Raw genomic sequence first — 17464 nt, 5'->3', positions numbered from 1 at the left:
AGCAATTGCAAGCTAAAATCAGTTTATTTTCTGGTGAACAGTGAGTTGCAATCTGAAATGCAGACACATTAAGGTCCTGGGGAGTGTTGCTGAACAAAGAGACCGTGGAATGCAAGTTCATAGTTCCTTTGAAGTGGAGTCGTAGGGAGATAGGATAGTGGAGGAGGCATTTGGTATGCTTTCCTTTATTGGTCAGAGTATTGAGTACAGGAGTTGGGAGGTCTTGTTCCAGCTTTACAGCACATTGGTTAGGCCACTTTTGAAACATTGCATGTAATTTTGTTCTCTCTCCTAGCAGAAGGATGTTGTGAAACTTGAAAGGGTTCAGAAAAGATTTACAAGAAGGTTGCCAGGGTTGGAGGATTTGAGCTACGGGGAGAGGGTGAATAGGCTGGGGCTGTTTTCCCTGGAGCAGTGGAGGCTGAGAAGTAACCTTACAGAGGTTTATAAAATCATGAGGGGCATGGATAGGGTAAATAGACAAGCTCTTTTCCCTGGGGAAGGGGACTTCAGGACATAGGGTGAAAGGGGAAAAATTTAAAAGGGACCTAACGGGCAACATTTTCACACAGAGGATGGTGTATGTATGGAGTGAGCTGCCACAGGAAGTGGTGGAGGCTGGTACAAATACAGCATTTAAAAGGCGTCTGGATGGGTACATGAATAGGAAGGGTTTAGATGGCTATGGGCCTAATGGGACTAGATTAGGTTATCTGGTCGGCATGGATGAGGTGAATCTGTTTCTGTAGTACATCTCCATGTGTCTAAGTGCATTGACTTTCTAAACAACAATATCATTGATGTCCAAAACCCCATCAAAAATTCTCTTGGAACTGTTTCTTTAGATTGGGATAACTGCGTATGTTACACCGTCTTTAAAGAGGTTTTGAGGGGAAGCCAAAAAATGATACATCTGTTGGACTAATATCCATTCTTACGAAATGAATAAAGGTTGAAATGAAAAGTAAAGTGAAATAGCCACTTGAGACTTTTCAGCTGATGAGTGAGAGTTAGCTTCGATATTTGATAGAATATTTTAAAGACTCAACTGTAATGATGACAAAGATATGCTAATGTATGTTGTTTACATTGACTTTTGAGTGCCTTATGAACGGCTAAATTGGAGCTTATTGAATTGAAAGTGAATGATTGATTTCATCTGAAATTGACTGAAGAATCGAAGATGGAGATTACTAAACATGGATAGGTACTCGCATTAAAATGTTTATGATAAAGCAATCTGTACTGGGGATTCAATTACAGGTTGCCGGTACTCAACTGTCTACATTAAAGCACTTCATCGGGGGAATCAATCCTCTAATAACAAAAACTCTAAAGTTAATACTTTCCTGTGGCAAACCTTTGCGAGTTCAGACATCCAAACACATACATACATTTCTTGGCTTTAATCACATGTCCATAGCTATAATATAGGACAAAATGATTTGTTTAAATGTTGTCTTGTAAATGTCATGGGGCTTGACATCTAATGACATTTCAGAAATACAAAATTAATCGCTCTTGATCAAAGTTACTAGTTGCTGGCAAAACCCTCGGTGAGGGAGCTCTCAATCTGTGGTAGAGTTTCAATCTTTTAAGTAGACTTTGTGAAATACTGAATTCCATAAGCCAAGTTCTTCACAGAGGCATCTTTGGAATTCTGTATGCTAGTGAACTGCTGGCATTCAGCTGTGAAGTACATTCGAGACTGGTATTGTTTGACTTGGGGGCACTTACAAAACCAAGCGACAAGTGAAACGTGGAGTTGATACAGTCCAATGATTGTCTTACTGAAGGACTAAGCAAGGTTACAAGATCCTGTGGCCTTCTTCTGATCTTTCTTCTGATATTCTTTTTAAACCTAATCTCTCCAGTCAGAAACCTAAAACTTGGAATACATGCTGTCTGGAAATTTTCAGTGACCCAAGCAACCAGCCAGCGTTGTATTAGCATTCAGCAGAAACATGGAAGATACAGTATTTGGATATGGAAAACAATTTTTACCACTGCTATATAATGTTTCACTAGTGTCTCATGTTTCAGGTAAATATGCATATTGACAGTATTTTATGGTTCCAAACTTGTGGTTAAGAATTCCAATATCATTCTGTATTCCAGAAATACAAACATGAATTGTTCTGAAAGATCCCAGATTGGAGAGATTTATATACTTTAATAATATATTTTTTTCAATTCTTCAACAGGATCTGGATGTCACTTGCAGTTAACATGGACTGTCTTGCGTGGAAGAACAGATTCCAGTTTGCATGCATTCTTACTATCTGCTTCACCCTTTCCTGCCCAATTACCCAGGGAGCGAATATATTGGTTGTCCCGCTTGACGGAAGTCACTGGGTCAATATGAGAATTTTAATGGAAGAACTGAAACTCCGTGGGCACAACTTCACTGTGCTTTATTTCTCAGCAACATTGTACATCAAAGAGAGGCCGGATCTATATCAATCTATTATAACTGAAGTAGAAGGAATCATTGGGAAAGATAATAGTGAAGATATTTTGGATGTTCTGATACAAAAGACACTTGAAGCCTTACAGGATGGTTGGACGCCATGGGGCTTTATTAAGTTCCAATATGCAACATTGTCTTTTATGCTTGCCTGTCACCGTTGGGGGATGGACTTAAACACTGCAATTTTTGAAAACAAAGGTTTGTTAAATCAACTTGAAAATGAGCACTTTGACTTAGTACTTACTGATCCTGTATTTCTTACAGGCCCAATGCTTGCGCTTTATTTAAAACTCCCCTTGGTATATAATGTTCGATGGATCACCAGTGGAGAAGCTCATTTCATCTCTGCCCCATCACCAGCTTCCTATGTTCCAATTCCGGGCTCTCAATTGACAGACAAAATGACTTTTCTCCAAAGAACACAAAATGTCATCCTAAATCTTGTTCAACGAGCAATTGCAAATTTTCTAACATATCCAATGTACAATGATTTTTGCCATCGCTATCTGGGCCCAGACACAGACGTTGAGACTGTTCTTCTCAGTGCAGATGTGTGGCTGATGAGAGTAGATTTTATATTTGATTTCCCGAGACCCACCATGCCAAATATTGTTCATGTTGGAGGATTCCAGTGTAAACCATCCAAACCTCTAGAGGCAGAGTTTGAGGAGTTTGTCCAGTCCTCAGGGGAACATGGGATTATTGTCATGTCAATGGGGACCATTGTCAGCTCTTTGCCAATGCATATTACAATGCAAATAGCAGAGGGTCTTGCTCAAGTACCTCAGAAGGTTATCTGGAGACATGATGGAAAGATTCCTCCCAACATTGGAAATAATACACTACTGGCAAAGTGGATCCCTCAGAATGATCTATTGGGGCACCCAAAGACACGAGCCTTCGTTGCTCATGGTGGCACCAATGGAGTTTATGAAGCCATCTATCATGGGGTGCCAATAGTTGGTATACCTCTGTTTTATGACCAGTTTGATAATTTACTCAGACTTGAAGTCCGAGGTGCAGCAAAGGTCATTAGCGCCGCAACCATGCGGTCAACAGATCTACTGCAGGCACTTAATGAGGTTATATATAACACATCTTATCGGGAGAACATGCAGAAACTCTCTGCTCTCCACAGAGACCAACCAGAGTCTCCAATGGAGAGAGCTATTTTCTGGGTTGAATACGTTGCCCGACACAAAGGGGCAGCACATTTGCGCTCAGAATCTTACCGACTCCCATGGTACGTTTACTATTGTATAGATGTGATGATTTTCCTGTTATCACTGTTCCTCATAGTTATAATGCTGACAGTCCAACTATTGAAGAAACTTTATAATGTCACTTGGAAGAAAAAGGAAAAAACTCAGTAAGATTCATCGTTTCAGACTGGGACCAGGAGGAATTGAGTTGTTCCAATTGAATAGAAAATTTCATGTAAGGTTCTGTAATTCCCACTTTCGAAATAGAATCAGTCTGAACACTGGGAGACACACTTTAACCGTACACTTTCAAAGTAGTATCTGAGCTGAGATGACACCTATTGTTAAAGTTAACTTGAGAATGTAGCTTTAAAAAAGTTCTGGGATTTATATATGAAAAAGCTGAAACTAACACGGTCATTCTAAAAGATGAAAGACTTAACAAACAACCCAGTTTTTGTCAATATATCATTTCAGTGTTATCACACCGTAATCTTTCGCTATAAATTCTGTGTCGTATGATCTTGTACTCCACAACCACTTGATGAAGGCACAGTGCTCCGAAAGCTAGTGCTTCCGAATAAACCTGTTGGACTATAACCTGGTGTTGTGTGATTTTTAACTTTGTCCACCCCAGCCCAACACCGGCATCTCCATATCGTGACTGCCCTTTATAGGTATCCTGAGGCTTACACAAGTCTATTAGTAGTGCATAAGAATGCAGGTTTGTCTGTCAACAGTAGTTCTTGCTTTTGTTGATATTCAGTGAAATGCTGCACTTTGATTAGAAATCTGATTTTCAAATGTCATTAAAAATTAATCATGCTGCTTACATGAAGGAGCACCATTATTGAAGGATATAATAGAACCAGTGAGTGTAAAGCAGGCAAAATGAACAAAAGTATTACAAACTTTCATCTTTTCTCAACTTCACGCATATTAACACAAGTCCAAACAACTACTCAAATATAGGTTGTGCACAATTCTTAGAAGAACAAATAAAAGACACATATAAAGGTAAAGGTACACATTTTTTAAAGGTCGTCCAAATGCCTTTCCTCTAAGAACAGCAATCAAATCTAAACCACAGACTCTGACGCTCCTTCAGTAGTGTGATCAGTACATCTCTAGACAGTGGAATTGGTCACCCAGTGTTGCTATTTTGAATCACTCATTCTGCTGTGATTCTACCCTCTGGCTTCACCCTTACTGTGATAATCTTTCATCTCTATTATTTTTGGGATTCTATGTGATCAAAAAGTAAACTGAAACAAGTTTATTTTTCCATCACTCACCAAGATTCTGAAATGTTTTCCTGTTCAATATGAACCATTTCGTTGAAAATATTCAAATAAAAATGTTTTTCTTCAAAGTGGGTTTTCTTCAATGAGAATCTGTGCTGATGTCTACTTTAACACCACGTGGTATTTCACTGTCAGCTATCCCACTGGATTTTTTCGGACGTCAATTATCCCAGAATTGAGGTGAGAAATGTTAGAACTGAGACTTGCTTGTCTGAACGTTTTTTGAGACTTCTGCACAGGTGTAATACTCCAGTGCATGGCACCCTCTGCAGGCTGCACCACCCGATGGCACGAATGTTCCACTGAATCCCGTAGTCTCAGTTCATCAAGTCCAGGCTGATCTTCTGTAGGTAGGGATGACCTTCTCCAAGTGGGTGGCAGAGGTGCATGGACCAGATCCCGGAGGTCCTCTTTCGGTTTGGGAATGTGCTCCAGAGTAGCTGACAGCACAGACATTTGCTCTGGCAGAATATTATTTCCATTTTCTTCTCTTCCAGGTCGCGCAGGAATTCGGTCAACAGTGACTGGAGTTTTCCCAACATCTCCAAGATATGAAACAGAACAGAAGCAGCATTATTTCACATGCTTCCTGCCAAGTGAGCAAAAACAAAAGCACAGTGCAATTTAATTTTAAACAGCATCTTTCTCTTCTGATCTATTATGTGTGCTCAGACAATCATCAGATAGTCTGATTTTCTGAAATGCATAAGCAGGAGCAGTGAGCACTTCTCACTTGAATTGATTTATCTTACTTCCAGAGAGAAATCAGACATCCATTTTGTGTCTCCTCATGGCACGATGACTAGTAACATCAGAAGGCCTGCAAGTGTAAACCTAACCTCACTGCCCCCACAAGTGGTGCCTTGCTCAAATCCAATCTGTCAGTTCCCAAATCACCATCAGTAGTTCGGTGGATCAAGTGTCACTGTAGAACTTGAATTCGTAAGATAACCTGTCACTCAGTGCACTAATGTGGCAGTGTAGTATGGTTACACAGGCAACCCTTCAGAAAAAATGTTAATTTGAGACCCATACTGCCTCACAAATATATTGGGAAAACTGGGAGTTTTTCTGATATCCTGCCCAGTTATCATTTAACCAAAATTGTCAACATTAAGCAAATGGTATTTTTCACATTGCTGTGTGAAAAATACAGGAGCAGGAGTCAGACATTTGCCTCTCAAGCCTACCATGCAACTCTATAAGACCATGGCTGATCATGCCCAAGCCTTAACTCCTATTTTGTGTCAATTTGGTTGATGGTTTTGCCTACAGAAATAACAATAACTACTTTTCAAAAGCACTTTATTGGCTCTAAAGCCAATGGAACTTCCTGAAAATAAGAAAGGTGTTGTATGAATGTAAGTTCTTCAAATTTAACAGGTGAACAAATTGACATTTTAAGTATAATTAATCATTGGTCTTATTTATGTGAAACAGAAATAGCAAAATTCCCCTCACTTATTCAGACACTGTGATCAATAGAAAAATAAAAGGTGGCTCCAGTCAGTGCACATTATTGTACCTTCCATAAAATTCAATTATAGACAGGGCAGTTTTTAAAGAGAAGCTGTAATTAATTTAAGAACTGAGGAAAGTAAGAAGGAATTAAGTACAAGTTATAATAAAGGAAGAGGAACCATTGTTCACATTCTTTAGCATTACACAGTGGTTTCTCTCTGGTTAAAATGAGATAATTCCTATGATTGAGAAATGAGTGTGAAGGAGCTACAATGTGATTGAAGTGTCAGTAGCACTGCCACATTCTGATCCTTACATTTGTTTTGCTCTGCTGGCTGATTCACGAGATAACTAGACAGTTCTCGCAATTTTGTGTTCAATTCATGGTTGGCTCGTTTGTACCAGACAAGCTCCTTCTCCAGCATTTGAATCCAGCCCTCATACTGCCTCTGACTCCCAGCAATTCCTTCATCCATTTGTCCTGTGAAAAAACCAAAACAAAATGAGATTCTGCAAAGGGCTCTGGGATTGTTCCACCAGTTGACAGAAGCTTGAACACAAATCTTCTTTGTAATCGATTCCCTGTCTCTTTTCCCAGGTTCTGGCAGGTCATGATATCGTGACTTTATGGATGCTTAGCAACCAGTGATATTGCCTGGCTGGTCTCGTGTGAATTCAGGTTACTGAGTCTATAATGATAATCAACTTGGAAATTCACAAATAATTCTGCACTTTCTACACAGAGATCAAGAAGAATTCAGATGGAACATAGGTTGATTTTTCCAGTTTTTTTAACATGGGACACTGGGATTCATTGAAGCATTTTTACCGCTACCTGACAGAAAGCTGAACGGCAGTAAAATTCAGGATCCTGCTCTGTGTGCCCTTGAGCTGTAGTGTAGGTACTTCTTTCAAATGGAAAACCATCCAGCTCAAATGAGTTGCATGGACTCAATCCAAGTTCTAATGGATCTGAGTCAAGCCCATATGCTGTGACCACAAAAGATTTGGAGATGGAAAAGATGATTGTCAAAACTGAAAGAGTGTATATAATATTAAACAATATACATCAATAACAGTATCCACTTGGAATAAGAACATCTTGGTACAACGTATAACTCTTTAAGAAATGCTTAAATGATCACTTGAAGTGTGAAAGCATACAAGAATACCAACCAAATATTGGAAAGTGAGATTAATGTACATCGGGTGGTTGGTGCCCAGTGGAGCAAAGGGCCTCTTTCTGTACTGTAAAACACTATGAGATTACAATGATATACAAATCTACAAATGCTCCATGAATACAGTCAGTCCGAACCTCTGCAGTGCTGAAGCAGGAGCTGCAGCTTTTGTTCATGTTCCTTCTGCTGGACAGTGAGGCGACGATCTGTCTCAAGGCGTTGGCGCTCGACTGCTGCCTCCAGCCAGTAAACGAGCTTTTGTTGCTCCTCAGCACGCATCTCCAACTCCATGAAAGCCAGTTGCATCTTGCGCTCCTCTTCTCGGAGTGTTACCACCTGCAGGAACACATTCACACTGAATCAGAACGTGCTGCATGTAGCATTGCCCCACTGCTGCTTACTTTACCTGACCAACGTAGCTTAAAAAATGCAACATGGCTGTACAGCACAAACAACATTATGAACAATCGGGACTTGGAGCAGAATGTCCAAGCTCCAAGCTGGGCCCATCAATGCCACAAGTGGTTTTGTCAATGTTGACAGCATGGTCTCCTTCCCCATACGTCCTCCTTACTCCCCACCTGATGGTAATTGTCTCAAGAAGGCTCTGCTGGTAATTAGACAAGGTATGCTGTGCACAGTAAAAGGAGAAACAGCCCTTACCTTGTCAAAATATTTGCAGAGCAGTGCTCTAGTTTCAGATGCTGAGAGATAGCTCAGCTTTGCCATCAGGTTCATTTCACACTGGGACAGCAGGCTGGCAGATGCTCGCAGCACCCTCTGCCGACGTGTGATTGTCTCGTTTTTGTACTCAATTGCAGCATCCAGCGCTTCAATAGCTTCATCCAGCTGGAAAAGGATCCTCTCTTCCTAGAGAGGAACAATAGACAATCATTAAAAAAGGAAAGGCAATGGTTTAATACAGGGAGTCCAGAGGAAATTGAATTATTATCTGAAAAGAATGAATGTGCAGGGCTATGGTGACCAGGTGCGTTCCTCATTCAGACAGCCAACTTCGACACAACGGACCAAACGGTCTGCTTTTTGATTAGAATGATTAGAATCCCTACAGTGTAGAAACAGGCCCTTCGGCCCAACAGGTCCACACCGACCCTCCGAAGAGTAACCCACCCAGACCCATTTCCCTCTGACTAATGCACCGAATACTATGGGCAATGTAGCATGGCCAAACCACCTGACCTGCACATCTTTGGACTGTGGGAGGAAACCGGAGCACCTGGAGAAAACCAACGCAGCCACGGGAAGAATGTGCAAACTCCACACAGACGTCGCCTGAGACTGCAATTGAACCTGGGTCCCTGGTGCTGTGAGGCAGCAGTGTTAATCACTGAGCCACCATACTGCCCCAAAACAATTCTGTGAATCACAATACTGTGGCTGCTGGAAATCTGGAAAAACACAAAAATGCAAGAAAACCTTCAGCAGGCCAGGCAGTAGCTGGGAGAGGGAGAAACAGAACTAATGTTTTATGTAATTAACCCTTCATCAGAACTTGGAAAGATACTGCCTGACTTTATTGTTTGCGAGTAAAACTGAATACCTCTAAACAAGTGAGGTTAGACCTCAGCTGAACTACCGTGTCCAATTGCAGATGAAGTATAATGTGGACAAATGTGTCTACTTTAGTAGCAAAGAGAGGAAGGTGGATCATCATCTGAATGGTAATAGATTGGGAAAACAGGAGGTGCAACAAGACCTGGGTTTTCTTGAAAGAAAGGCTGTACCAGTTAGGACTATATTCACTGGAGTTTAGATGAATGAGGGAGAATCTCATAGAAACCTAACAAATTCTAACAGGACTAGGCAGAGTAAACACAGGAAGGATGTTCCCGATGACTGGAAAGTCCAGATCAAGAGGCATAATCTAAGGATACATGGGTAGGCCATTTTACTCAGAGCGGTGAGCCTGTGGAATTCGCTGCCACAGAAAGCAGTTGAGGCCAAAACATTGATTGTTTTCAAGAAGGAGACAGACATAGTTCTTCAGGTCAAAGGGATTAAAGGGTATAGGCGAAAGCAGAAACAGGGTACTGAGTAGGAATGATTAGCTATGATCATATTGAATGGTGGAACAGGCTCCCAGATTTGAATAGCCAATTCCTGTTCCTATAAGTTCAGATGTCGCATGACACTAGATTATAGACCAATAGGTTTATTTGAAATCATAAGATTTTGGATCGCTGCTCCTTTGTCAGGTGAAGAGAAGAGAAGCGAAGCACACAGGCACAGAATTTATAGGTAGAGAGATCAAAAGATCGTACAATTGATGTGAGTGGAATGTTGACAGGCTGACTAATAAGTCAGGTGATCAAAGTGTCCGACAGTGTGAGTAAAGTGTCAATAGCTGAATAACAAGTGAAGGGATGACCTACGATCTGATTAACTGAGACAGAAAGATAATTACAAAAAACAAATAAGATGGTGCTGGAGACAAACGAAATGGCTGGAATAATGTGATAGAGTTGTATGCTGAGGGTATAACCAATGAATCGAGTAATCCCAAATTGTACAAACTAATTAAGATAGAGAGATCATAACAAGTTATCAAGGTGATGGTGGCAAAACAGGACAGTAAGGATTTTACAGATACTGAACAGTTTGGTGGGGTTACATGTAGCGTAAGATAAACCCAAGGCATAAAACCTTGATGGAGATGCATGTGTCCAAGAATGAAACTGATTCTGAAGAGTAGTCCATTGTAAGTCTGATGGTGGGATGAAACTTGTTGATATCGTTGTGCAGTTGTTTTAGTGATTCCTTGCCATGAGTCCAAAGGAAGAAAATGTTGTTATGTATCTAGTGTATGGAGTTGGTTGGAGATCCTGTGCAGCGAAGAAGTCTTGCTCAAACTTGTGCATGAAAATATTGGCATATTGGGGTGCAAATTTGGTCCCCATGTCTGTTCCGTGTGTCTGGATGAGGAGCTGGCTGTTGAAGGTGAAGACGTTGTTTAAACATTTTGTGAAGATCTGCAGCTTGGGAGCTCGTTGGATTCATTGTTGGTCTGTTCGTCAAGCTGGTAGGTATGTTGGCAGATGTTTCTAGGTGACATCATCAGTGCTGTGTTGCCTCCTGTTCCACTTTGAATTGATGTGGCGCTGCCTGAACTATTTCCAGTTGTCCATTGCAGCAGTTTGTATATTGGGTCCGGCCAATGTGCTTGTTGATGGAGCCCAAGGAAGATTACCATGCTTCCAGGAATTCCCTTGGTGTCCTTTGCTTAGCCTGTCCTAGTATTGGTGTGTTGTCCCAGCAAACTCATAGTTCTTGTTGTCAGTATGAAATGGATGAGTTATAAGATGGTGTCTGGAAATTGGCAATTGTTGGTGTTATTCATCTGTTGACACTTTACTGACTCTGTCTGATGCTTTTGATCACCTGAATAGACTTGTTACTCAGCCTGTAGATACTCCACTCATGCCACTTGCATGATCTTTTGATCTCTCTGTCGATAAATTCTGTGCCTGTGTGCTTCTCTTCATTTCACCTGATGAAGGAGCAACACGCTGAAAGCTTGTGATTTCAACCAAACCTGTTGGACCAAAACCTGGTGTCACATTTTCTATGTTGCTATGTTTCTAACTGGAAAGATGGGCAGATTGAAGAGGTAATTTTTCAGAAAGATAGTGGGAATGAAGAGACCATAAGACATAGGAGCAGAAATTAGGCCATTCAGCCCATCAAGTCTGGTCTGCCATTCAAACAAGTCTGATAAGTTTCTCAATCTCATTCTCCTGCTTTCTCCTCATAACCCTTGATCCTCTTGATAATCAGGAATCTATCTCGATCTTAAATCCACTCAATAACCTGGCCCCCACAGCCTCTGTGGCAGTGAATTCCATAGGTTCGCCACTCTCTGGCTGAAGAAGTTTCATCTTATCTCCATTCTCAAAGGTCTTCCCTTTACTCTAAGGCTGTGCCCTCAGGTCCTAGTCTTTCCTACCTATGGAAACATCTTCCCAACACTCACTCTGTCTAGGGGAAGCTGGCTCTGTTCTCTTTAGAATAGAGAGGTTAAAGAAAGATTTAAAAGGAAGTTATAAATCATGATAAGGCAAATGAGAACCGACTGCTTCTAGTGGCAGATGGGTTGGATTTAAATATATTGACACAAGAATCAAAAACAATCAGGCTTTTTTCTTTAAACACAGAAAGCTGTGGTGATCTGGATCACACTGCCTGAAAGAATGAGGGAAACAGATTTCATAGTATCATTTAACTGGATGACATATGTAGGTAAACAATGACAGGAATTTAGAGAAAGAACAGGAGAGTGCAGCTAGGTAGTTAGACTTACTAAAGAGCCTGTAGATGCATAATGGACTTCCTGCTGTGCTCTATCATTCTATGATTCTCTGTATTTTCATTTATTAACAGAAGATGGTTAGATAGAAAACTGGTTAAAACTCACTTGGATGCCTGCCCCATATTAGCACCTCAAAAACGAGAATAACTTACTTACCCTTCTCCTCAACTTGCTTCTCTCTGAAGCTGTTGATGATTCCAGGTTATGATACTATGAACACCAACTCCCTTCCATTACCCCATTATATACATGAGTCTAGAGAGTTTGGCTTTCTGACAGCTGGTGGGGTGGGATGGGGTGGGGCAGGGAGACCAGCATTATGACAGAGTCTGGTTCTTCTTTCATTCAACATTCATGCACAATTGCTTCCCATGAGCAGATATTGATGACAGCTCAAAACCCTGGCTGATTGGACAAAGGAAGAAAGGAAACAAAGCCAAATCATGAGGAGCATAGATAAAGTGAAAGCAAAGGTCTTTTCCCCAGGGTAGGGGAAATCAAAACTACAGGGCAAATTTTCAGCTGAGAGGAGAAAGATTCAAAAAGGGGGCAACTTTTTTCCAGACAGAGGGTGGTTTGCATGTGGAATGGAATACCAGAGGAAGTGATAGATGGAGGTACAGTTACAACATTTAAAATACATTTTGAAAGGTGCATGAATACAAAATGTTTAGAGGGATATGGGCTAAATGCATGCAAGTGGGATTTGCTTAGTTTGGGAAACTTGCTCGGCATGGACAAGTTGGACTGAAGGGTCTGCTTCCGTGCTGTACGACTCTATAATAACTGCCATTTGCTGAATACACACAGGATTGGAACCTGTGGTCCTTTCAACTCTTTAGCTCTGCGGCGCAGTGTACCTGCTGAGTAATGAGACACACACCTGCTAAAACACAAACCTTTACACAGCGAGGCGCTGCAATGTGGACTACACTGCCTAAAAGGTTAGTGGAAACAGATTCATATGTCGTGTTCTTTCCAAAGGGAAGTGGACAATTATTTGAATATTTATACTTTTAAAAATAATTATTAACAATAAAGAGGCTTGTATCTGCAATGTACAGCAGTTTTAAACACTGGCTGAAATGTTTATGAAATTTGAATCTTATGGAACTAATCTACACACTCAGCAGAACAGGTAAGTGTTTAAATACTAATATGCTATCGCCTAAACGTCTCCAGAAAACAAACACCAGTCCTCAATGGCTCAAATGGCAAAGGCATCACCCAACATGTTATTGCTCTTTACATATTCAGTGTGGCCACACAGGAGTGGCTCCAAATGGCAGAAGTCACCTGTAGAATCCAATATAAATATCCCCCTCAGAGAGCACCAGTTAAAAGGTCCACTGGCACCATGGTAACCAATCAGACATTTAATGACAGGAGATCACCTCTGCAGTGATCTTATTCTGTCATCAGTCCACCTCACCCGCTGGAATTTTTGGACTTGTTGTAAAACAATAATTAAATATCAGCTTTTAAAGAGATCTCTCACGATGTTGTTCATAGAGAGACAGAGAATGTACTGCTTTAGAATTGAAGTTATGAACTAAGTGAGTAGGGTAAGCAGTGCAAGTAACAAATCTTTTATTGATAGTAAATGATTACTACTACAAAGATATTGCACATGAACATATAATTCACTGATTTTCTTCTGTAACACTGGAATATCAATCCCACTGCATGATAAATAAACTAGAAATGATCCTGCATTAGCTAACTCATGAATAGTAAGGGTGTTGTGTATTCAACTAGCTTGCAGCTAGTTAATGAGGTGAAACATTATTCTAATATACGACTGATTCTGTATGATTTTACAATATGCCGCTGGATCAACTGGTTTCTCTCCCAACAAGCCCTACCTCTGCAGACAGCAGGTTTCCCATCCGTAGTTTCTCATCGAGTTCAGTGCGTTGTTTCATCATCTGATCCTTCTCATGCCGTAGGTTGGAAATCTCTTCCCGGATTTCCTGTTGGTCACAGGCACTGCCATTACGCAACTGCCCATTCTTCTCAGACAGCTCCTTCTCCAGAGATTCAATGCGGCTCGACACTCTCACAATGTCATTACTCAGCGCCTAAAGAAATAATAGAAAAGAAAACTGACCAACACTCCAAGGTCTTGAAATAAATTGAAAGAAAGTCAGAATACTTTTTCTATAATCTTCTCATGTTAATAGTGAAAGGTAATGTCGGACAGACCACAATGTTCCAGGTTTGGTCTCTGGTCTGTGTTTGGAAAGCTGATCTCATATGGATGATGATTATAGTGTCATAATGGGTTGAAAAATGGCGAGTCAGACAGTATATTCCCACTACTGATCAGTTTGCACCCAACTCTGCTGTTAAGTGAATGCTGAGCACAAGGTTCAGCAGGCTCACAGTTTAATGTCCCATTGAAATTCATTCTCTATGCTTACATATACAGTACTGTATGTATGAGGTCAGAAAGTGCTGCTGACAATAGTAGAACGATATATTCAGTCAGTTGCTTTAGGAGAGGATGGGAGAAAAATTGTAGAAAAACAACTTGAACAAGTCCTCTCTGCGTTTGAAATGTAGTCCATTACTCTCTAATCTGATTGGCTTTCAAATTTAACTCTTAAGCAAATAGGATCCCCATTGTTTTCCTTTCATAAGGTGGTCTTGACTCCAGTGTTCCTTCATCCTACTGAAAAATGCTCACTTAGGCTCTAATCTGATGCAATGTTGGAGTTGCTACCTCTCAATCACTCATTCTGTAGAAGGAATTTCTCACCTGACTGGACCGCAGTCTCTTGCTCTCCAGCCCATTCTTCTCCTGCAGCAAGGCCTCCTTCTTTTCTACAATGATCTCGCGTTTGTTCAGCTCCTCTTCCAGGTCATCCAGAGCCTTCCGTTGTTCAAGAACCTTCTCAATCTCAGTGTCTAACCACCTCTTCTGCTCTTCAATTTTCTACAAGAAAAGTTGATCATCAATATACGTGTCACAGCAAAGGGCTCAGAAAGGAGCTTTTCCCTCCTAAAATAATCATGGGTCATGAAAGTCTGTGAGTGTTTTCACGCACTCTCACATTCATCAGTAGTCAAGCACAATGCACTTCCAGCCTCTGATGTGAGCAGCCGCATGCTTGGCAGGGACCACTGTCTATCACAAACATGACTCTTCCCACAGCCTGCCAAGTTACAAGGGGCTGCAATAGGAGGCTAGAATATCCTTAGCTTTACATTTAATTTGAAGGTGTTCCTGTTATTTCACCACAGTTGCCAAGCTTTTGATGATCTACCGTTACGTTGCGTTTTGTAAGCTGGTGTCAAAATGCTTTATCAATTATGTTCTCATTAAGTGTCATGGGACATTTTGTTACACCAGATACTATATAAATGCAAGATGGTGTTGTTGTTACACAGGCAGGGAGTTTCCTCACTATGGCCTGGTTCTGCTGGATAGTTGGGAGAAGGCACATCAATCTCTCCTAACAGCTGTGGAGCCCACCTGGTGGTCCAGCACTTAGCTCTTATTGCTGTGGATGAAATTCTGCCACCTTTGTGACTGGCATGACAGGGAAAGTAGAACACTAGCAAAAAAGTCCTATTAGAACAAAGTAGCGTGGCCGTTACCCCCACCACCTCTCGATCTTTGGCAGCTACAAAGCAAATGCCCTGTCCATGTTCCTCACTCACTTAAAGCAGATGCTCGAGACATTCCCATCAAGGTATGTGTGTCCACTAGTGTTATACAAAAGAGGGAATGTCCCTCAATCATGGATACACCACAAGATTCAAAGCTGGTGTCAATTCCCATCCAATCTTCAAGGCTGTGATGTGCTTATAGGTACATAAATCATTCCACTGTACTTGCTCTTAATGGGGCTCAAGCCGTCCTTCATTGGCTTATCCAATTGTCATTTGTAACGTCTAATCATAAAATGTAAAAAAAGTACAATTTTTTTAGATTAGATTAGATTCCCTACAGTGTGGAAACAGGCCCTTTGGGCTAACAAATCCAAACTGACCTTCTAAAGAGTAACCCACCCAGACCCATTCCCCTACATTTACTCCGGACTAATGTACCTAACAATATGGGCAATTTAGCATAGCCTATTCACTTAACCTGCACATCTTTGGATTGTGGGAGGAAACCCACGCAGACACAGGGAGAATGTGCAAACTCCACACAGACAATTGCCCAAGGCAGGAATCGAACCCAGGTCCCTGGTGCTGTGAGGCAGCTGTGCTAGTTACTGTGCCACCGTGCCGCCCTATTGTTTCCGACTTAGTCCTCACCCAATGTCTGCACACATGCATTTTCCAACAAACATCAGAAATCAAAACCCTAGCCTTTACATAGAGGTGTCAATTGGAGTACACATTGCTCTGCAGAGAAAGGAAAGAGAATCTGCGACTATCCTGGAACTTGTGACTCAAACCAACGGAAGGAAGTGCATTGCCCTGAATTTTGTTAAGTTCTACTGAGCATAACAAATAGGTAACATCTTGACCAGCTGTTGAATGTAATTTTTCAGTCCGTTCACTGGTAACTTTCTTAGTTGCTTGTGTGCAAAATTAGTAATAGTCATAGAACCACAGTCAAAATATGTCAGATCTCAGTAAAACATACAAACAAAATAAAAATCCACCCTACTCACTATTGTAGATGTACAAAAAAATAGTATGGTTAGGCTTTTAAAAACAACACTTAGCTGTTCCCCTGCTGTGAGGAGCTCCCCATACTGAGGTTTCTCTGAGCTCAGCTGTGAATTTCACTGTTTGTTTATTTTTCTTGATGTCCAGAGATGCTTGTAACTACATACCATAGGCAGTCAGCTGTGCAAGTTCACTGCCTGGTCAATCAACTATAGGAATGATGTTGTGAAACTTGAAAGGGTTCAGAAAAAATTTACAAGGGTGTTACCAGGGTTGGAGAATTTGAGCTATAGGGACAGTCTGAATAGGCAGAAGCAGTTTTCCTTTGACCGTGAGAGGCTGAGGGGTGACCTTATAGAGGTTTATAAAATCATAAGGGGCATAGATAGGGTGAATAGTCAAGGTCTTTGCCAGAGGGTAAGGGTGTCCAAAACTAGAGGGCATAAGTTTACAGTGAGAGGGGAAAGATTTACAAGGGACCTGTGGGGCAACGTTTTCATGCAGGGGGTGGTGCATGTATGAAATGAGCTGCCAGAGGAAGTGGTGGAGGCTGGTACAATTGCAACATTTAAAAGGCACCTGGATGGGTATATGAATAGGAAGTGTTTAGAGGGAGATGGACCAAATACTGGAATGGGACTAGATTAATTCAGGATATCTGGTCAGCATGGACAAGTTTGACTGAAGGGTCTCTTTCTGTACTATATATCTCTGTGACTCTATGTCAAAAAAAAACAGGTGAGAGGAAAGTAATTGTCAAATATTTAAAAAACCCTTTAATTAGCAGTAAAATATACATTCATGGAAGTTCATAAATTGGCATAGGAGGTATTTGGCCCATATTGGACAGAACTAAGAAACAAATAATCTAATCATTTGAAAATAGATTT

At 41.0% G+C, this 17464-nt stretch overlaps 1 protein-coding gene and 1 pseudogene across 2 annotated transcripts in view; one reads left to right on the top strand and one right to left on the bottom strand.

Moving 5' to 3' along the window:
• The window catches only part of LOC140468992 (UDP-glucuronosyltransferase 2A2 pseudogene), a 67647-nt pseudogene extending 63804 nt beyond the window's left edge, over nucleotides 1–3843 (top strand).
• Nucleotides 1–17464, bottom strand: part of kif7 (kinesin family member 7) — a 47453-nt gene that overhangs the window by 922 nt on the left and 29067 nt on the right. Inside the window, exons 13-18 of one of the 2 annotated variants that reach the window (XR_011955913.1) lie at nucleotides 14707–14883; nucleotides 13811–14026; nucleotides 8282–8488; nucleotides 7756–7954; nucleotides 6754–6918; nucleotides 4968–5518 (exon numbers count right to left, since the gene is read on the bottom strand). Coding sequence is in view for 1 of the 2 variants with exons in the window: in XM_072565154.1 (XP_072421255.1) it covers nucleotides 5112–5518; nucleotides 6754–6918; nucleotides 7756–7954; nucleotides 8282–8488; nucleotides 13811–14026; nucleotides 14707–14883 (1371 nt within the window). In the remaining variant the exon portion in view is untranslated. Of the gene's footprint in view, nucleotides 1–2557; nucleotides 5519–6753; nucleotides 6919–7755; nucleotides 7955–8281; nucleotides 8489–13810; nucleotides 14027–14706; nucleotides 14884–17464 lie in introns of those variants that run through there. The other variant, XM_072565154.1, reaches the window with a different exon arrangement.

Source organism: Chiloscyllium punctatum, chromosome 48 (genome assembly GCF_047496795.1).
Source record: "Chiloscyllium punctatum isolate Juve2018m chromosome 48, sChiPun1.3, whole genome shotgun sequence".
Classification (NCBI taxonomy): Eukaryota; Metazoa; Chordata; class Chondrichthyes; order Orectolobiformes; family Hemiscylliidae; genus Chiloscyllium; species Chiloscyllium punctatum.
Note: the sequence above shows the minus strand (reverse complement) of the source record. Positions and strands in the feature narration are given on the sequence as shown.